The sequence below is a fragment of the Podarcis tiliguerta genome (assembly GCF_965153285.1).
Source record: "Podarcis tiliguerta genome assembly, chromosome: 14".
NCBI lineage: Eukaryota > Metazoa > Chordata > Lepidosauria > Squamata > Lacertidae > Podarcis > Podarcis tiliguerta.
Window position 1 is genome coordinate 30,409,030 of NC_139547.1, and position 19,745 is coordinate 30,428,774.

The 19,745-nt window shown below is 46.3% G+C and overlaps 1 protein-coding gene across 10 annotated transcripts in view; it reads left to right on the top strand.

Moving 5' to 3' along the window:
- Positions 1–19,745, top strand: part of LOC310664655 (hexosaminidase D-like) — a 41,263-nt gene that overhangs the window by 1,566 nt on the left and 19,952 nt on the right. For 2 of the 10 annotated variants that reach the window (XM_083414011.1, XM_083414012.1), the window contains exons 1-2: positions 16,157–16,844; positions 18,149–18,398. In XM_083414011.1, coding sequence (XP_083270137.1) covers positions 16,714–16,844; positions 18,149–18,398 — 381 coding nt within the window. In that variant the 5' untranslated portion in view covers positions 16,157–16,713. Of the gene's footprint in view, positions 1–667; positions 715–6,564; positions 6,723–14,550; positions 14,695–15,778; positions 16,087–16,151; positions 16,845–18,148; positions 18,399–19,745 lie in introns of those variants that run through there. The other 8 variants (XM_083414015.1, XM_083414017.1, XM_083414016.1 and 5 more) reach the window with 8 other exon arrangements.

Here is a 19,745-nt window from a genome sequence, read left to right on the forward strand (position 1 = left end):
CCCCCGGAGGAAGGTTAGTCAAGGAAAGCTGGGGGGGGGGGAGGTGTTTGTGTGGTTTGTGCAAGTGTGTATCTGTTTTAATTATTAATCTGTTCTTTGGTCTCCTGTGTTTGCTGACCTTGTGAGAAGGTTCCCAGCTGTGCGCAGAGTGCTTTTGGCTGGGCCCCTCATAATGCTTGGTTCTGTTAGATTGGGAGGGGGGGGAGGACGTATATGGAAAAGGGTGCACCATGCCCACTGGCAACTCCACACACCCCGCCCTCTGTGCCCACTACAAAGTCCAACATAATGTGTGGGGCAAGGATATGGGGCTGGTCATTTTTTAAAAAAGCAAAAAAGGTGCCGGTATTCACCATGGAGTTACAGTGACACATGTTTAACCTGTCTAAAAATAAATAAAATAGAGATACAGTACATAAATAAAAATGCTGGCACTGTGTACCCTTGACTGAGTACGCCTGGAAAAAAGCGCTAGGGCTTGGAAGGAAGACCCTGGGCATGAGGGCTGCTGGAGATTCGGGGCTTCAGAGGAAACAGGGGCAACCAAGCCTGCTGATATAGCAATGGGTAACAATAGAGTTAAATATTGTTTCCAGTGACTGTGGGCTGCAGCCAAGCCTCCGCCCTTCAGCTTAATCTTGAGGTTACTTTCATTTCCTTGCGGGAGAGCCTGTTCACCGAAGAGCATCCTCTGGTTCTGGGCCTGCAGAGTGGGTAACGTTCTCTTATCTGCCTATATAAAATGTAAGATTGTCGCGTCACCAGCAGTTTGCACCGCTGCTGATAGGTAGTTTTGTGTGGCCACCACGTGTGGCGATAGAAGATGGGGGGCAGAGGCGCTTCATACAACAGTTTAGCAAGCCGCTCTGTGGAGCCTCTTCTCCTCCTGAAACGTCCCTGCAAGCGTGTTTAACGAAGAAGTACGAAGGCTTGCTAACTCACTGTGGGAAGCACCTCATCCCCTCCTTTAAAAAGAGCTTGTTTGGGGGGGGGGGCAAGATGGTGAAACTTACTGGAATCATAGAATCATAGAGTTGGAAGAGACCACAAGGGCCATCGAGTCCAACCCCCTGCCAAGCAGGAAACACCATCAGAGCACTCCTGACATATGGTTGTCAAGCCTCTGCTTAAAGACCTCCAAAGAAGGAGACTCCTCCACACTCCAGCAAATTCCACTGTCGAACAGCTCTTACTGTCAGGAAGTTCTTCCTAATGTTTAGGTGGATAGGAATAGGACAAGAAGAAGAGAGGCTTTTAAAAATAGAATGAGGAAGATGTATTGATTACTTGAAGATAAACAAAGTAAAACCTTTACCAGGATTGATATAAACATGTGCAGTAAGAAATGATTACCATATTTTCCCGTGTATAAGACTATATTTCCACTCTATTTTTTCAAGTTTACAATGGGGGGGGGGGTCATCTTATACACGGATAGTGCATATGAGGTATTTCTTTATTTGGAGTTCCAAAAAATAGGGGTTGTGTTATACACTGGGGCGTGTTATACACAGAAAAATACAGTAAATAGGAAAGATAAGGAAAAAATTAAGTAAACAGATTTGAACAGGATACGCAGCAATGAAAAAATATAAATTACGCAACTGCAGAAAGGAGGAAAGTCGGCGGAAATGTAAACTGAATTTGTAAAGATTTTGTTTTTCTAGTTTAAAATATTTGGGGGGGGGAATTTGATTTTTTTTTTAAGGGCTCGGGGTGAGCTGTGGGGGGACAGATGGGGAAGATGTAATGGGTTTGATTAGGAATGAAGGAAAGGTGGTTGGCGAGTGAATTGAGCAGACTCAGCAACCTCTAGTTATAATAATAATAATTTATTATTTATACTGCGCCCATCTATCTGGGCTTCCCCAGCCACTCTGGGCGGCTTCCAACAAAATATTAAAATACAGTAATGCACCAAACATTAAAAGCTTCCCTAAACAGGGCTGCCTTCAGATATCTTCTAAAAGTCTAGTAGTTGTTCTTCTCTTTGACATCTGGTGGCAGGGCGTTCCACAGGGCAGGTGCCACTACCGAGAAGGCCCTCTGCCTGGTTCCCTGTAACTTGGCTTCTTGCAGCGAGGGAACCGCCAGAAGACCCTCACTTCTGGACCTCAGTGTCTGGGCAGAATGATGGGGGTGAGACGCTCCTTCAGATATACTGGTCCGAGGCCGTTTAGGGTATGGTTAGAACTTAGCCGTCTAAAGTATTGTTAGAACTTAGCAACAGAGGTGGAAAATGCAGCATAGCTGGAAACAAGCACCCTGTCCGATGGTCCAAAGCCTGCTAGAGCAGTCCCGACAAAATGCCTCCCTTCCAGGACAAATAGGATAGTTCGCATTGTGTGTGTTGTTGTTGTTGTTGTTGTTTGTTTATTAGAACTGCAACCTATGCACACCCTCATCCCTTATTTGACTGCAAAAAACTACCAGCATAAATTAAAACCAAACAGGTCTGCACAATCCATTTTAGCCCTCCAAATATTGGTGGACTCTTAATTCCTATCAGCCCTAAGTGGCATGGCCAATGGTCAGGGATGATGGGAGCTGTAGTCCAACAAATATATGGAGGGTTGCAGTTGCCTCATCCTGGGTCAAAGCCTGAAACAGCATTCAGTATATAAAAGAGAGAGAGAGAAGAGAATACAGCACATCATTCATTGGAGGGGATTGGATTAAATGACCCTTTTTGTCCCATGTGGGCTTCCATTTTTCTTGGGAATGTATTGGTGGGGAAAGGGTTAACCTCTATCTACACACCCCAGACCTGCTGTCCCTCTGCCCCCCTCACTGCTTATTGGTGTTTGTGTGTTGCATTAAAAATAAATAATAATCTAAGAATGACAACGTTGCAAACCCCCAAACAAACATAAATAACTCCTCCTCTCCTTACAAGAATGACGTGTACCAGATACACCCTGCCACGGTTGGGCCTTCACTGTTGGCATTTCTACATCTGAATCATTTTCTAATATGCATGTCATAAAGGCATACCACCGTTCAAATAAATCATTTACTGCTCGCCGCCCGTTCAGTGCTTTTGACTGTTTAGTCAGCTTTTCCATTGTCCAAACTTTCTGTCTCCAAATGGATAACTGCAAATTATCCAAACCCTCCCAATTTTGAGCAATCAGTTGAGGAGCTGCAGTAGCCAGTTTCTGAAAAGGGAAAAAAGTAGACACTTTAAATGTAATCAGGCATTTAATGGGGTCATTTGGTTTGGCCCTTGTCTCAATGTGGGATGGAAGAAGTATGAAACGAGGCTCCTCCCGATGACTTATTAATTGTGCACTCATCCTGAGTTGCTTGCACTAAGTGAACAGGGAGGTTAGATCATTTATCCAGTCCTCTGTGTTTTTATTATTCTTATTATTTTCATTTATATATCACTTACTATCTAAAACAGTGGGTGGTGGGATTACCTCCTAGAGACCTAGACCATAAGTAGGCAAACTAAGGCCCAGGGGCCAGATCTGGCCCAATCGCCTTCTAAATCTGGAATGTGGACGGTCTGGGAATCAGCGTGTTTTTACATGAGTAGAATGTGCCCTTTTATTTAAAATGCATCTCTGGGTTATTTGTGGGGCATAGGAATTCGTTCTCCCCCCCAAAAAAACCCCAGTCTGGCCCCCCACAAGGTCTGAGGGACAGTGGACCGGCCCCCTGCTAGAAACATTTGCTGACCCCTGACCTAGACTAAAGGGAAGGGGGCAGCAAGGGGGTGCTGGAGGTGTAAATGACTATCAGACTTTGAAAAGCTGGCAACGCTGAATGAACTGCATCCATTTTTTTGCATTAATTAAACCACATAGTTTTAATTGGATTTGGAACAAATGTGCCTTTGATTGTTGCCGTTTTGAATTTTATCGTGTTGTTATCTTCCTTAATGGGTTCTGCAAACTGATGTTCTGAATAATACTTTCTTTAGGGTAGGGTAGAGGGCACTGGGGAGGAGATTATGGAACTAAGGGGGCAGTTGAAAGGTTTAGGAACCACTGGTCTAAAAGATATTGAAGCTGTTTACAATAGATAAATGCAGAAGTGTGTATGTACACTGAGGCGACCCATTCCATTTCGGCACCTGAGGCGAAAGGGAAAGCTGCTGCCCTGCACACTTTATGCCCCCTTCCCCCACCAAAGCCTCCCTTACCAGGCTGTCTGGAAGGTTGTGTGAGGCCTCTTTGCAATCTTGCAGGGCTCTTGTGAGACTCTCACAAGATCTTGGAAGTGCACTAGGGGGACGCACCCACAGAGGTGCCCCCTGGATTCCACTGCCTGAGGTAGCTGCCTCAGTCTGCCTCATGGACAGGCCAGGCCTGATATATAAGTATGTACATACGCAAAATAAGCACAGTAACACCATGTCAAAATACATAGGCTGTATCCATATCTATAGACATGAAATAGATAAAACCAAAGAGCATATTGTGTGTGTGTGCACCAAATAAGTAGAGCAACACTGTATCAAAATACATGCACTGCACCATAATAGTTATTATAATAATTTTATTATTTATACCCCGCAACTCTGGCTGGGTTGCCCCAGCCACTCATGGATACGTATCCATATCCATAAACATGAAATAGATACGTAAGCCACTCGCACTCAGCAATATGACAACGCAATGCCAAGCATAGAGAAATAAGATCCACTCCTAATTTGATGGATTCATTCCCCATCTCCTCTGGGACATCTAATACTCCTCTCTCCTCTCTCACCTGAGAGAGGCCAGAGCTGTACCTGGAGAGTTGAGTATGACTTCCATCCACTCACTGCCAACATCAACAGTCATAACCTGCCTGGTACTGCACAATCTTAACACTAGGTAAAGCAACAGTCAGCACTGGTAGCAGACACAAGCATCAAGCTCACACTCAAGGTAGCTGTAAAGGTCACCATAGATTCAAATTGTTGCTGCCAGCCAGCTGCTAGGCTCTCCTACTCCCCCCAGCGCCTTAGCCTGCTCCATCTCGTGCTCCACTGGGGTCTTCTGGGCAAGCATTTTGTGCTAGGGCTGCCCACCCTTGGCTGAGAGGCACAGGATGAGACCTTTTGACTCATGCCCTTGCCAGGCACAATATTTTGATATAACAACAACAACAATTTATTTATACCCCACCCATCTGCCTGGGTTTCCGCAGCCACTCTGGGTAGCTTCCAACAAAAGATTAAAAATACATTAAAACATCAGTCATTAAAAACTTCCCTAAACAGGGCTGCCTTCAGATGTCTTCTAAAAGTCAGATAGTTGTTTATCTCCTTGACATCTGATGGGAGGGCGTTCCACAGGGCGTGCGGCACTACCGAGAAGGCCCTCTGCCTGGTTCCCTGTAACTTGGCTTCTCGCCATGAGGGAACCACCAGAAGGCCCTTGGAGCCGGACCTCAGTGTCCAGGTTGAACGATGGGGGTGGAGACGCTCCTTTAATACCTGGGAAGGTAGGAAAGAGGGGATAAAAAGCACAGTCTTCTGTCAGAAAACCAGTTGAGAATATAAGAATACCCCTACAGCTGGATCAGGCCAGTGGCCCATCTAGTCCAGCATCCTGTTCTCACAGGGGCAAACCAGATGCCTCTTGTGGGAATCCTGCAGGCAAGGTCTGAGCACAAAAGCACTCTCAACTGCAAGGGTTTCCAGCAGAAGCATTCCCTGCCTCTGACAACTGGAGGCAGAGCGTAGCCATCATGGCTAGTGGTTATCGAAAGCTCTCTCCGCCATGAATTTGTCTAACACCCAATCCCCTGCCTCCTGGGCACCTTCCCGTTTGTTGTTTGTTTGCCCCACATTTTCCTGGCACTTTCCAAACCACAAAAAGTCAGATTCTTTGTTCTTAAAGTGGGTTGCTTGCACTAAGAACACTTTGATCCACTTTAACTCTGCAAACATCTAAAATAAAACCAGCCTTCTAAAATCTTTATCCCAGTCGGTGTCTGTCTTGGACGTGAATTGATTTTATTTATGCACTCTCTTTTTTTTACGTATATAATTGCTTTTTAAAGTTGCTTTGATAGATGTAGCTGCTTTCTATTTTCTGTTACATTATAAATGCAGACCTAAAAATCTTCACACAGCAGGAAGCCTCTCTCTGATTGATTGATTGATTGATTGATTGATTGCATTTATAACCCACACTTTTCTCCAAGGAGCTCAAGGTGCTGTACGTGGTTCTTTCCCTCCTAAATTACCGTAATCCCTACAACAACCTTGTGATATCTCACTAGACTGGCTGAGAGACAGCGACTGGCCCAAAGTCACCCAGTGAGCTTCATGGTTGAGTGGCGATTTGAACCCTGGTCTCCAAACTCCTAGTCTGACACACTAACCACTCAGCATTGCAACCTTTATGAGATTCTGCCCATCCTTGGTACAAAAAGTTCCAGGGCTGCGTCAGAGAAAGGAATGTCTCCTTCTCCTCTGAGAATATGAAAGCCCTTTGCTGATACGAGCAGACGGGTCCCTTGTAAGGGCAGACAGCAGAAAAGGGGGAGGTGTACATGCAGAGTTTTGCTATGAGCAAAGCTGGAAATTGCCTCAAATAAACCTCCGGCTACTCCAAGAGGACCATCAGGATTTCCTTCCACTTCTCCTCTCCCTCTTCTTTTGAGGGACCTTCTGCTCTGATCAGTGCTAGAAGCAGAGCTGAAGAATTCCTGGCTGGCTTTCATCTTTCCAGAGGGGAAGGGACTGTTCCTTCTCTGTTCCCTCAGGCCTCTGCTGGAAGGTGAGATCTCTTTGTACTAAGGATGGCCTAACAAAGCCAGCTCTTTCATTGGGCAAAGTGAGGCAACCATCTCAAACGGCAGATGCTGGGAGGCGGGATGGCAGAGAGCAACAGTGAAGTGTTGGAGGGTGGGATGGTGCAACCCGTACACTCAGTCGATGATGCAGCCTCATCCCCAGGGTTGAAGCAAGATGCAGACACCAGTATGGTCATCTCCTCGGCATGAACATATACAGGAGTTTTTCCGGGGGGGGGGGAGTAAATACTCCAAACCAAGAAGCAAACTAGCATGGTAGATTACGGCTTGGGAGTGGGGCTGTCTCTTTTGTCCTTCTGCAGATGCCTCTGTGCCTGTGCGTAGAATTGGAACTGGACACCATCTCATCTTTCGCCTGGGTCAGCAAAATGCCCTGGGGCCAAGGCAGTCGGCCTTCCCCTCCAATCCATTCCGTTGTCAGGCTATTCCAAACTTTCTATCCATTGTGCCCATCTTGCATCCCTTCCTCCCCATCCTTTCCTTCCCTATTTTTGTTCAGCTTAGCAGCTGGGTAGAAAGGAACTTATATAGTCAACTCTAGAAGGTGCCTTTTTTCCCCTGGCTGCATTATTGGCTTCTGATTTTCTTGCTACTGTTGCATTTACAACATCCACTTGTGTCATTGCAAAACATGGTATTCTTAGGCTGGGAATATTTGCTCTTGTGCATTTCTTGGGTTGTTCTAGTTGTTGACGTGTGCAGGGACTCGAATACCAGAAGAGAAAAGATCCAGGGGGGGGGGGGTGATGAACGGGAGGGGGATTCCCCCCCCATCCAACTTCACCCACCGGTATAGATGGCAAGTGGCAATATTTTTTTTTTAAAAAAATTAACTATTTATCAACCACACTTGCATAGAAAATAACATAAGATGGTCGACAACTTAAAAAAAAAAACCCAGTAAAAACTATTTTTAAAATGTCAAATGTGGCAAGGAATCTGTTAAGAACACAAGAAGAGCCTTCTGCATCGGGCCAGGGGCCCATCTAGTGTAGCATCCTAGTCTCATAATGGCCAACCAGATGCCCCAGGGGGAAGTCTATAAGCAGGAACTGAGCACAACAGCATTCTCTCCACTTGTGATTCCAAGCAAATGGTTTTCAGTGGCTGAACACAACCCTCATGGTTGAAGGGAGAGTGCTCAGATTCTGCTGGCGGAAATACAATACAAGCCACTGTGAGACCAGGATGCTGGACTTGAAAGGCCTCCTTTGGTCTGATCCAGCAAACCCTTCTTACTTTTTAAATTGTAGACAGTATCTAAACAATAGAACAAAATAGTTTTTAATTATGCGGTGGCTGTGACTTGCATGGCATTCGGGACTGACAAAAGGAAGTGTTTTTCACAATTCATTATTGACTTCTGTGCAAGAAAAAGTAGTGTCTTTTTTTGTGTATAGGGGTTAGTTTAGGCGTGGATGAAAAGGCTCTCCTCCCCTCTTAGACCTTTAAATACCAGATGCTGGGGACAAAGCATGGCCATATCCCTCATGTTCTCCCTGTGAACATCCTGGAGGCATCAGTCCTGTCTGCTTGCTGTTAGAAGATGGAGCACTCCAGGAAAACAATCCAGATGTTCCCAGAATCCATCTTGGCTTGTGCACTCCTGCTGCAGCTGAGCGAATCACAGCCCTCAAATTGTGCATCTTTCCCAGGAGACACTCCTCTGTGCTCTGACATGTGCCAAAAAAAACCTGGAACAGAGTTTCCTTGCTCCCCACACTAGTAATTAGCTAACGCAGCACCATGGAGATTCCACAGAGCGTTATTCCCAGAGGGCAGAAACTCTGTCACCCTGCCCTCTCTTTCTTGCAGGAAGTGTGTGTGTTACTGAACGTTTTTCTGTTTTGAGAGGTGCAGGAGGAGTAGCATGCGGTGATGACAATGCCCAGGGAATTCCTGCTCCCTTAAATAGAAATCACAGTTTTTAAACGGAGTAGGGACTTGGCCAGGTGGCATGCAAAGCAGCGACAGAGGCAAGAAGGGCTTCAAATGGCTGCAGAAGGCAACAGATCAGTTACCCAGCATCAAGAAAGTCCTTCACACAGTGCATTGTTAAGCTATGGAACTCCCTCCCACAGGAAGCAGTGATGGCCACCAACTTGGATGGCTTTAAAAGAGGATTAGTGGAGGAGAGGGCTATTGAAGGCTACTAGTCATGATGGCTGTGCCCTGCCTCCATAGTTGGCAGAAATGCTTCTGAATACCAGTTGTTGGAAACTGCAGGAGGGGAGAGTTGCTCTTGTGCTTGAATTCTGCTTGCAGGAGTACAAACATCTGGTTGGTCACTGTGAGACGAGGATGGTGGACTAGATGGGCCTCCTTTGGTCTGATCCAGCAGACTCTTCTTACTTTTTAAATTATAAAGGTAAAGGGACCCCTGACCATTAGGTCCAGTCGTGGCCGACTCTGGGGTTGCGGCGCTCATCTCGCTTTATTGGCCGACAGAGCTGGCGTACAGCCTCCGAGTCATGTGGCCAGCATGACTAAGCTGCTTCTGGCGAAACACCGTTTACCTTCCTGCCAGAGCGGTACCTGTTTATCTACTTGCACTTTGAGGTGCTTTCGAACTGCTAGGTTGGCAGGAGCAGGGACCGAGCAACGGGAGCTCACCCCATCGTGGGGATTCGAACCGCCGACCTTCTGATCGGCAAGCCCTAGGCTCTGTGGTTTAACCCACAGCGCCAACCGTGTCCCTTTTAAATTATTAGACAGTATCTAAACAATGGAACGAGATGATTTTAAATTATGTGATGGTTGTGGCTTGCACTGCATTCAGGACTGACAAAAAGAAGTGTTTTTCACAATGCGTTATTGACTTCTGTGCAAGAAAGAGTGCTGTATTTTTTTGGTGTAAACTCTTGGGCTTGGATTCTGCTTGCAGGAAAACAAGCATGTGGTTGGTCACTGTGAGAACAGGATGCTGGACTAGATGAGCCATTGGCCCCATCCAGCAGGCTCTTCTTACGTATGGGGAACTGCTGACAAGTAGATCGGCACTCCCCCTTTCAGCCAAGGTGTTATTTGTTTGTAGACACAGAAATGTAAAAGCTCAGAATACATTCCAAGAAAATGTATACCCCTGGCTTGAGGTCCCAGTGGTGTTAGGCCCCTAGATTTTCCATAGTCTGGTCACCTGCCCTTTCCCCATGTAAGGGGGTGTTGTTTCAGGAGAATATCAAAAGAGCGTTGCTGGATCAGACCAACATCCTTTCTTCCTGTCAGCCAACAAGATGTCCAAATGGGAAGAAGCCCACATTTAGCAAGGAGTGCAACGGCAGCACCCTCACTGCTTATGATTCCAAATCCCAGTCTCTGTGAGACATCCATCCTATGATATTAGAGGCAGTACACAGCCATCAAAGCAAGTAGCCATTGAGAATAACCTCCATGAATTTGCGCCACCCAAGTAGGTAGCGATCACTGCAACTTCTGGTAGTGAATTTCATAGTTCATAAACTTTTTTTTTTTGCCCTCTACAGCAGGGGGACTTGCTAAAATTTACCTCTTTTTTATTTGTGAACTGCCCTGGGATCTCTTGATGAAGACCGGTATATTAAATCCATCCTTCCATCCATCCATCCATCCCTCAAAAAGTTGCCATCATTGATACAGATGAAAGTAGGCATGTGAAGACATATAGCAATAATCAGCAGTTTTAGAATTTATCTGCTGGTCGTTATGATACAATGACCCAATCAAAGAAAGTAAGTAATACTTGAGTCCCATAGAAATTAATAGGGTATAAATTGGGTGCAAATTAGGGCCCGGAGCCTTTGAGGCTACTACCTGTTGCAACTAAGCAGAACTGGGTCTCATCAGTGCCTGGATGGGAGGCTACTGAAGAACCACCTTCATGCTGACTTGGAGTCCCTGACAGAAGAAATGGAGGGTAATAAATGTAATAATATTTGTTCTTTTGATTAGTCCTGTTGCACTGCAGGGTGTTGGGTCCCTTTCAGCCCTACAGTTTTATGATTCCAAGTCCTTCCTTTAGTTTGTCCTGAATCTTCCAGCATTCAGCTTCATTGCTGGACTGTATTGGCTTCTAGTATTATGTGAGGTGTGGGGGGGGGGGGACCTGTTTCTCTCCACTCTTCACTTGTTCATAATCTTACCTATCTCTACCTTGTTTGTCAGTGGCCTCGTTCTTGGTTCCTTTTCTGTTGTCAGCATGGGAACATTGAGTTCACTACTGGAAGGAGGGAGAATGTGCATGTTATCAACTGAAGAAAGAGGGAGGGAGAAAGAACTTTCCTTTCATACCCGTTTCAGGTTTTTTTGTAACCATTTTATCGCTAATCCCTACAAAACCTTTCATGTGTGAAAATTTTTGGGTGGGTACAGAGTCAGAATTTTAGAGCTGGAAAAGGACAACCAAAATGATAGAGGGGAAGGAGCAGCACTTTTTTCCTGGGATACACAAACACCTAAATATTTTGTGAATCTAATTTTGGCCTCATTGAGGGGCAGTATTTCAATATGAGTAGGAAAATGAGAGTACCCCTAAACATTTTTTTTAGGGGGGGAAGCCCTGAGAAGGAGTGACTCCCCTGTGAGGAAAGATCACAGCATTTGAGATTTCTCAGTTTTCAGAAAAAGGCAAGTAAGAAGCAACAAGATAGAAGATTGTGGATTTATGCCTGGCATGGAGGCAGTGGATAGAGAGAAGTTTTTCTCCCTCTCTCTTAACACTCGAAATCATGGGCTTCCAATGAAGCTGCTTGTTGGAAGATGCAGTGCAGAGAAAACTTCTTCATGCAGGGCATAGTTAAACGAAGGAACTTGCTCCCACAAACTTGGCTGGCTTTAAATGTGGATTGCACAGATTCATGGAGGACAAGGCTATGAATGGCTATTCTCTGCCTCCATAGTTGCAGGCAGCAAGCAATGTTTCTGAACACCAGCTCAGAGAAAAGAGAGTTTTTGTGCTCAGCTCCTGCCTTGCAGGCTTCCCTTTAGGGCATCTGATTGGTCACTGTAAGAACAGGATGCTGGAATACATGGGCCCTTGGCCTGACTCAGCAAACTCTTTTTTTTCCCATGTACTTATATGGGGGACAACAGAGGCCAGCCCTACCAGGAGTTAGATTGAAGAAGCTGCCTCAGGCAGCAGAAATGCTGCTTATGTCACAAAGCCTGCTCTAGGCCCCCCCTAAGCCAGCCAGCTGTGCTCAGGGGCAGTAGAGGATACTACAGTGGTACCTTGGTTCTCAAACTTAATCCATCTTGGGAGTCTGTTTGCAGCCCAAAATGGTTCGAAAACCAAGGCTCGTCTTCCGATCAGCTGCAGGAGCTTCCTGGACTCAATCGGAAGCCGTGTCGGACGTTCGGCTTCTGAAAAACGTTTGCAAACCGGAACACTCACTTCTGGGTTTTGCGGCGTTCAAGAGCTGATTTGTTCCGGAGCCAAGCCGTTTGAGTACCAAGGTACCACTGTAACTGATCACCAGCACTGAAATATTTATTGATTTGGATTTATATCCTGCCCTCCCTCCCGAAGGAGCTTAAGGCAGCAGACACAACAATAAAAAAGCATTTGTTGATTCTTTTCCAAAAATGTCTTTTGAGATGTTCAGCAGCGTCCCTGGGGCTGATTCCACCATCCCCACACACCCCTCTCCACGTCATTTGATGTGAGTCCCAATGTCATCTGGCCTTAAAGATCCCCTGCAGCACCCCACCCATAATCCTGCTTGCCCTATAATCCATCCATTGCGGGAGAAAATGCTGTCTTTGGCATTTTGTCTGCAGCCCTTTTCTGATGATTGAACCTTCCTGAGCAGCTGCAGGACCTTGTCGGATGGCAGCTGGACAGGCAGAGGAGCCCATTAGCGATATTACATGGGGCTGCGATTCCCAGCGTGATCTGTCAAGACAGCAGTCCCCGGTTCACCCTAGCTGAATGGCAGCAAAGGGCATTTTGCTCAGAGATGAGGATCCCAAGCAGAGAAGCTGGGAATTGGAGCAGCAGTATAGTGGCGACTTCAGGAGCGTGGGATCCCTTTATGATAGTCACAGCCACGTCCCTTCTTAGGTTATACAACTTTCCAGGATTATACAATACAGTGGTACCTCGGGTTAAGTACTTAATTTGTTCCAGAGGTCCGTTCTTAACCTGAAACTGTTCTTAACCTGAAGCACCACTTTAGCTAATGGGGCCTCCTGCTGCTGCCGCGCCGTCGGAGCACGATTTCTGTTCTCATCCTGAAGCAAAGTTCTTAACCTGAGGTACTATTTCTTGGTTAGCGGAGTCTTTAACCTGAAGCGTATGTAACCTGAAGCGTATGTAACCTGAAGCGTATGTAACCTGAGGTACCACTGTAATCATAAAGAGGGATGTATTGCAACTATCAATGCAGGTCTCTTGGTGTTGCCTTTTAGCTAGCTCTACTATTTTCCACGCACATATGTGGGCAAATGGTTTGGAGTGTTCCAATATCTTCTTTCAGAGAGACTGAAGTTGTGTTCTCCTTGACGCTTGCATTTTATGTAACAGAACTGGCACACCTTTTTCTTGAAGCTGAAGCACATTGTGTTGTCAGTGCTCCTAAATACTGTACTCAGCTTTGGAGCATATGGAACAACTCCTTGGACTTCTTCCTGCGCCTTCTCCAGAGAGACCCTAGGAGCCCATCCTCAGTGGCTGACACACCTCCTTTCACTCTGATTGGCTCCAATGGCCGAGAAGACGTCTTCTCATTGGCTAAGAAGTTCCCCTTTTGTGGTGATTGGGCAGCTTTAGGATGCTGGAGACAGAGATGCTGCTGCAGAAATAGTAACAGATCTTTGTCCTACCCCATGTCCCCAGACCACTGTACCTCTGAATTGGAGGCAATGTCTCTCTACCATGGCTAAACTCTGGAGGGCTGCAGGTTGGGGAAGGCTTTTCTCTATTGCTCAGAGGTTGGTTTGTATCTAATTAAGTTATACTCTAAGTGTAGGCCCATTGAAATAAATGGACCCCAGTCATGCCCATTATTTTCAATGAGTCTCCTCTGATTAGGACTCGCATAGGCAACAACCTTCACTGCCTGATGTCAACTAGGCTTTATTATTATTATTATTATTATTATTATTATTATTAATAGTAATAATTTGACTTATATACCACCCTTGATCGAAGATCCCAGGCAGTGTACATTAAAAATATTTTAAGAAGCATAATAATAAAACATAATACAAAACATAATAATAGGCAGCATAATAATGAAATAATCATAAGAACAGCCCCTCCCCCACACCTTTAACAGACTATAGATTATGTATTGACTGAAGGCCTGGGTAAAGAGGAATGTGTTTGCTTGGCACCTAAAGACATGCAATGATGGCTGCAAGCAAGTCTCTCTGGGGAGAGCATTCCAAACAGTGTAGAAATCATATAAATAAATATATAACCAGGGCAGCCAAGGTGGTCTTAGTCCCAGAGCCCAGTTCACTAAGCTCCTAGTAAGCTTTGGCACATGCCCAAAGTCACCTTGGCATATCCTGTTGCATGCTGGGTAGTTTCAGCACTTGAGAGGTGCCTGGCTTTTTCTAGGTCCGCTATCGAGCACTTAACTACAAATCCTTTGGCGATTTGGCCAGGAATGGGGCTTGGAAGAATCACCCTTGGCTCTCAGAATTGGCAATCATAGTTCTGGAAGGCAACCAAAGAGTCGTCCTAGTACAACCTCCTGCAATGCAGGAATCAGAGCTAAGTCAATATGCTTTGTTTTGAGACTCCAAATAGATAGACAGTTTGGTATGTATTATGCTCCTGATATCTTCTATCCCCATGCCTATTCCTAGGTGCTTCTGACCCCCTTTGGCTCTCTGGTAGGGCAGGGCTGCTTCAATGAGACCCAACTGTCTCTGCCGGTTGAGAACGCCTGTCCCTAGGCTAGCACTGCTGTCCCTCTAGTTCTTCCCGTTGGACCAGCTGGGATTGAGCAGGTAAGCCCAGCTACTGAAGCAACAGTTGTACTGTTTTGCTTAGGTATTATGACACACACAAAGCCTGGGGTGCCTTCAGGTGAGACAGTCCCTTGAGGACTGTGTGATTTGTAAAAAGGAAGTCCCAATTTCAACACCCCAGGGGCATCTCCCATTAACAAGGCTCTCTTTGACTAAGGTTCCCAGAGAGTGGCTGCCAGTTAGGTTATATTGCATTAGATGGCCTCATAATTACTTTATTATTTGTTTATAAGATTGATTTAGCAGTTCCTTTTATACAATACAGAGTCTCAAAGATGCTCAATGAAATAAAAGTACAACACATAAAAGCAATTTAAAGCTATAGTTAAGTAATATAGTGAAGGTGTGAGCCATCACCATTATTTTGTCTGGAAATTTCTATTAATTGTAAATTAAAAGCAATGTGTCCTATCAGTATTGTAACTCAAGGCCAAGAAGCTACATTGGGAGGGATATAAATCTAGCTAAATTTCAGGGAAATGACTAGTTGGAAAATAGAAAGCTACCTTTTACTGAGTCTGACCATTGGTCTATCTAGGTCAGTATTGTTTACACTGACTGGCAGCAATGGTTGTCCAGGGATTCAGGCAGGGGACACCCGGAGATGCCACTGGGGATTGAACCCATGACCTTCTGCATGCAAAGCAGATGCTGCCTGCCTCTGGGTGATATCCTTTGACCCAAGAGCCATTTCAAAAGTCTGCTCTGAATCAAGATCTGTCAGGCCGTTTCTGCTGACCCCAAAAAGGGCAATCCCTGTATGAAAAAAGCTCAGAACAGGCCTGCCCTAATCCTAGGAAGCAGCAGGAGTCAGAAGAATTTGAATAGTAGTAGTGTTTATTTATGAATAACAGAAGAAACAAAAACTCGTAGCAGCTAGGACTTGCTATATAGGCCAAACTAAGGCCATGTTCACATGATACATCTAAAGCACTATGATACCACTTTTAACAGTCATGGCTTCTTCCCCCAAATAATTCTGGGAGCTGTAGCTTGTTATGGGTGCTAAGAGTTGTTAGGGGACCCCTTGTCCACTCACAGAACTACAGTTCCCAGAGTTTCCTGTGAAGACAAATCCACTGTGAAGCCACACTGGGAATTGTAGCCCTGGAAGGGGAACAGGGTCTCTTCGCCCCTCTAAGCATCCTTGACAAACTATAGTTCCCAGAATTGTTTGGGGGAAGCCATGACTGTTTGAAGCGGTATCAAAGTGCTTCAAATATATGGTCTTGATGTGACCTACGTTTCTTGTTATTTCCCCAAAGGGCTGTAGAGGGAATCTCACACTCCCAGGGAGGGCAAGTTTCTTTTACAGCCTGGGCCGGCAGGGCACTAATGCCAGCCCAATCTCTCCTTCTCTGGTTAGATCAGGTAAAAGATGTTTTATTTATTTATTCCATTTATACACTATATTTCCCCTAAGGAACTCAAGGTAGTATATACATGGCTCTCCCCCTCTCCCCATTTGATCTACACCACAACCTTGTGAGGTAGGCTAATCAGAGGCAGCAACTGGCCCAAGGTTATGAGAGTGAGGATTACGAAGCCTTGTCTCCTAGGTCCAGCGCTGTAACTGTTATACCACACTGGCTAACCATGCTACTAACCATGGCAGCCACATGCAACCATTTGAGGGAACTCCCCTCCCCAAAATTAATTAATCACCCTATCATTTGTTGCCGTGGTGAATTATCTGTGCCAAACCCAAACAGAAACAGTGAGTTGGCTCTCAGGGAGATATAACCGATACGCTTGCAATTAATTAAGTCGGTAAAGGGTGTGGCAATTTCTCCTTGCAGATAATTCCCGAGGAGCACGCTCAGTGTGTAGAACGTTCTAGAAGTTCAGTTTGGCCTAGGATTACGGCAGGTTTGGGGTTGTGGAGGGGCTGTGGGCATATCTCCCCGCACTGTGGCATCTCATGAAAGTGGGTGTAGTGGAGCCTTAAAATCCAGACTGCTGCTGGCCCGTCTGGGTTGTGTTGAGCAGAGCTGTGACATGCCCCTTCGTGGCTCCTGTTCCTCCCTAGCAGGGATGGCGCTCCACCGGACCCAGAAGCTGAACCTCTTGCGGCTGTTGGTGCTTCTCACTGTGGTGCTGGCGGCCATCAAGTATTTCTTCAGGGACAGGTGAGTATCTTTCAGACAGGCATTGCTGTCTTGCAAGACATTGCTTGTCTTGCCTGCAGCCCTCCCTAGATGTTGCCGGACCCCAAACTTCCATCATCTCTGACTATTGGGCCTACTGGCTACTGGGAGCTGGAGTCGGCCAAAATACCAGGGATGGCCACAGGGTCCCCCATCCCTCTTGGTCATCCAGGGTCCTATAAATGGGGCTGGCTCAAAGCTCTTTTGCAGCCATGGGTGGAAATCAATGTTTGCCTATTGCTCTGGGGCTGTTTCAAGATTGTGGGGTACAGCTGCCTTCTTCAACCCAGTCCCCTCGAGATGTTCAGGACTATAATTCCCATTGGCCAGCACAGTTGCAGGATTTCTTTATTTGTTTAAATACTTATATGGTGCTGGGGCTTTGTTTATTTTAAAATATTTATAGGCTGCACTTTCCTAAGAATACAGAGAGCTGGTATAAAACAGATGAGATTGCAGTAACTTTGATTAAGACAAGAATTAAAGCATCAGAAAGAGCATAATTAAAAACTCCCATAAAAGATGTAGTTCAAAATGGCCGTGCTGGCTGGGACCCATGGGAGTTGTAGTTCAAAATGGCTGTTTGTCAGGAGCCAGAGTCAGCAATAAAACACCCAGTGCCAGAAAAGTTAACTCTTTGTTTGAAGAAACCATAACAGCTCAGGCCTAGTGATCCAAGCAACTCTTCCCAGTAGCTCTTGCCCCAGTGAGGCAGTTGCAAGGACTGAAAGGTCCCTGCTTTTCCACTGCTCTCTAAGACTCCTTCCCTGAGTCCTTCCCAAGCAACCTGTTGGGAGGGGAACTGGCCACAGCAGGAGGGGGAGAACCCCATGGCTTCTTCATCAGCCTAGCTCATCTCTGGCCCCTGACTCTGCTCCAGCTTCCTCTCCTGCCGCTAAGTCTGGACTACCCTCTTCCCCAGCCTCTCCCTGCTCCCTAAACCCTGTTGCCTCTTCAGCTTCTAACGCCTCCTTCCCCCAGTCTGTTCCTTCTTCTCCCTCGAACCACTTATCATCGCCATCCCACCACCAATCCCCTAGCTCTGAACCTTCTTCCCCTGGGGGTTCCCCCAGATGGTGCCTCCCACCATTTCTCTGCACCTAGCCAGTCCATGACACCATGCTCGTTGGGGCTGATGGGAGTTGTAGTCCAAAACATGTGGAGGTCCCGAGATTGGGGAAGGGTCTGCTCTTGACATTATGGGGAGGAGGGAACTCAGTTCCACATTTGCCAGCAGCTGCACCTTAACCATGTTGGTGGTCTTCTACTCTCTTCCATGCGTGCAGCTTCTCCCTGAATCAACACAAGGGATCCAGCCAGGAGAGCAGCTTTTGGGGCAAGGCCGGCGACCTCAAGCACTCCGCAGAGCCTCAGGGCCAGTCCTTGGGTATCCCGGATGTCAAGGTCGTGGCAGCCGCCGCCCCTGCGAGGCAGGACGCCAAGAAAAAGGCCCTCCAGGATTTCAGCTTGATGCAGTTGCGGCTGGTCCATCTGGACCTCAAGGGAGCAGCTCCAAAAGTCTCCTACCTGGAGCAGGTGAGGAGGCCCACCTTGAGCAGGGCTTGTAGGCCAGGTGAATCCTGGTGCTGGAGAAATTATTATAGAGAGTGAAAACTGAAATGTGTGTAAAGAAGTCTGAGCAAGTGATGGTTGGAATGTGAAGGTTGTATTTGCAAGAGAACAATGAGAGAAGGGCTGGATGACAGGTATGCAGGAAGTATTGCTCTAACTAGTAGAAGGAAGTATTGTGATATAGGCACACAATTGCCCTTTTGTTTCCATTTCCTTCTAAGTGCTTGTGTTGTCTTCATATCTAGTGTGCCACTCTGCACTATTTGCTGTTTGTGTTGTACCAGCTTTGCAACACCTAAATAAATGTCCCGTTTTGCGGACTTCTGGAGTCTGGGTTTGACTGGCCATCCAGGTGGAACCCAGAGGGTATTGTACTCCAATATTTCCCCAACACTGGAAGAGGGGAGGGGAAGGGAGAGAGGGGGACAAAGTTGCCAGATTCTTTACTAACCCCTGTCACTGTGCTTGATGCCACATCCTGAGCAGCAGACATTAATGGGTGATGAGGTTTCCTTCAGTGCTTGAACACAAACTGCTTCCTCTGGAAGGCTTTTAAGTGAACTCTCCCCCCCCCCCCCCTTCTTTCCAGAGAAAGCAATTTAAATACAAACCACTTTTTCTGCAGAGGGGAGAATGCTGAAGGTGCGGTCCCACTGTGAACCACCTGGTTGGTGCTGAAAAGACGTCTTCACAGGAGGTTGCTGTAATTTACTGGCCAGAAGTTATACCAACTATGTTTGAACTTAGACAGGTGTCAGTTATCTGACATCATTATCATCTCTGGCGATTGACATGGGAGTGGTCCCTTCCACCTGTCAAATGTGGTCTGCAGGGAGATTAGGAACTGGCCCATGGCCTGATCCAGTTAGCACCTGTCAAAACTAGAACCTGGGAGACCAGAGTTCAAATCCCCACTCAGTCATGAAGTTCACTGGGTGACCTTGGGCCAGTCACTGCTTCTCAACCTAACCTACCTCATTGGAGGGGTGTGTGTGTGTGTTTCACCATTATTTTATTTTGTATACATTGTCCTTAACGGAACTGTGCACTTTAGCTGCGTTATCTCACATGGAAAGATTTTTAACCAGGCACTTATAAATCTTCTAATCAAACCAATAAACCAGTGAGTGACGGCCATGCTGGCTGGAGCTGCTGAAAGTCACGCTGGCTGTGGCTGATGGAACTTTTAGCTCAAAACATTTGGAGGGCACCAAGTTGGGGAAAGCCGCCTTGGATGGTTGCACTGCTAAGCTTAGCAATGGTTCCCATGAACCAGGATTGGGCAGCTGTGACTACAGCTACAACTCCCAT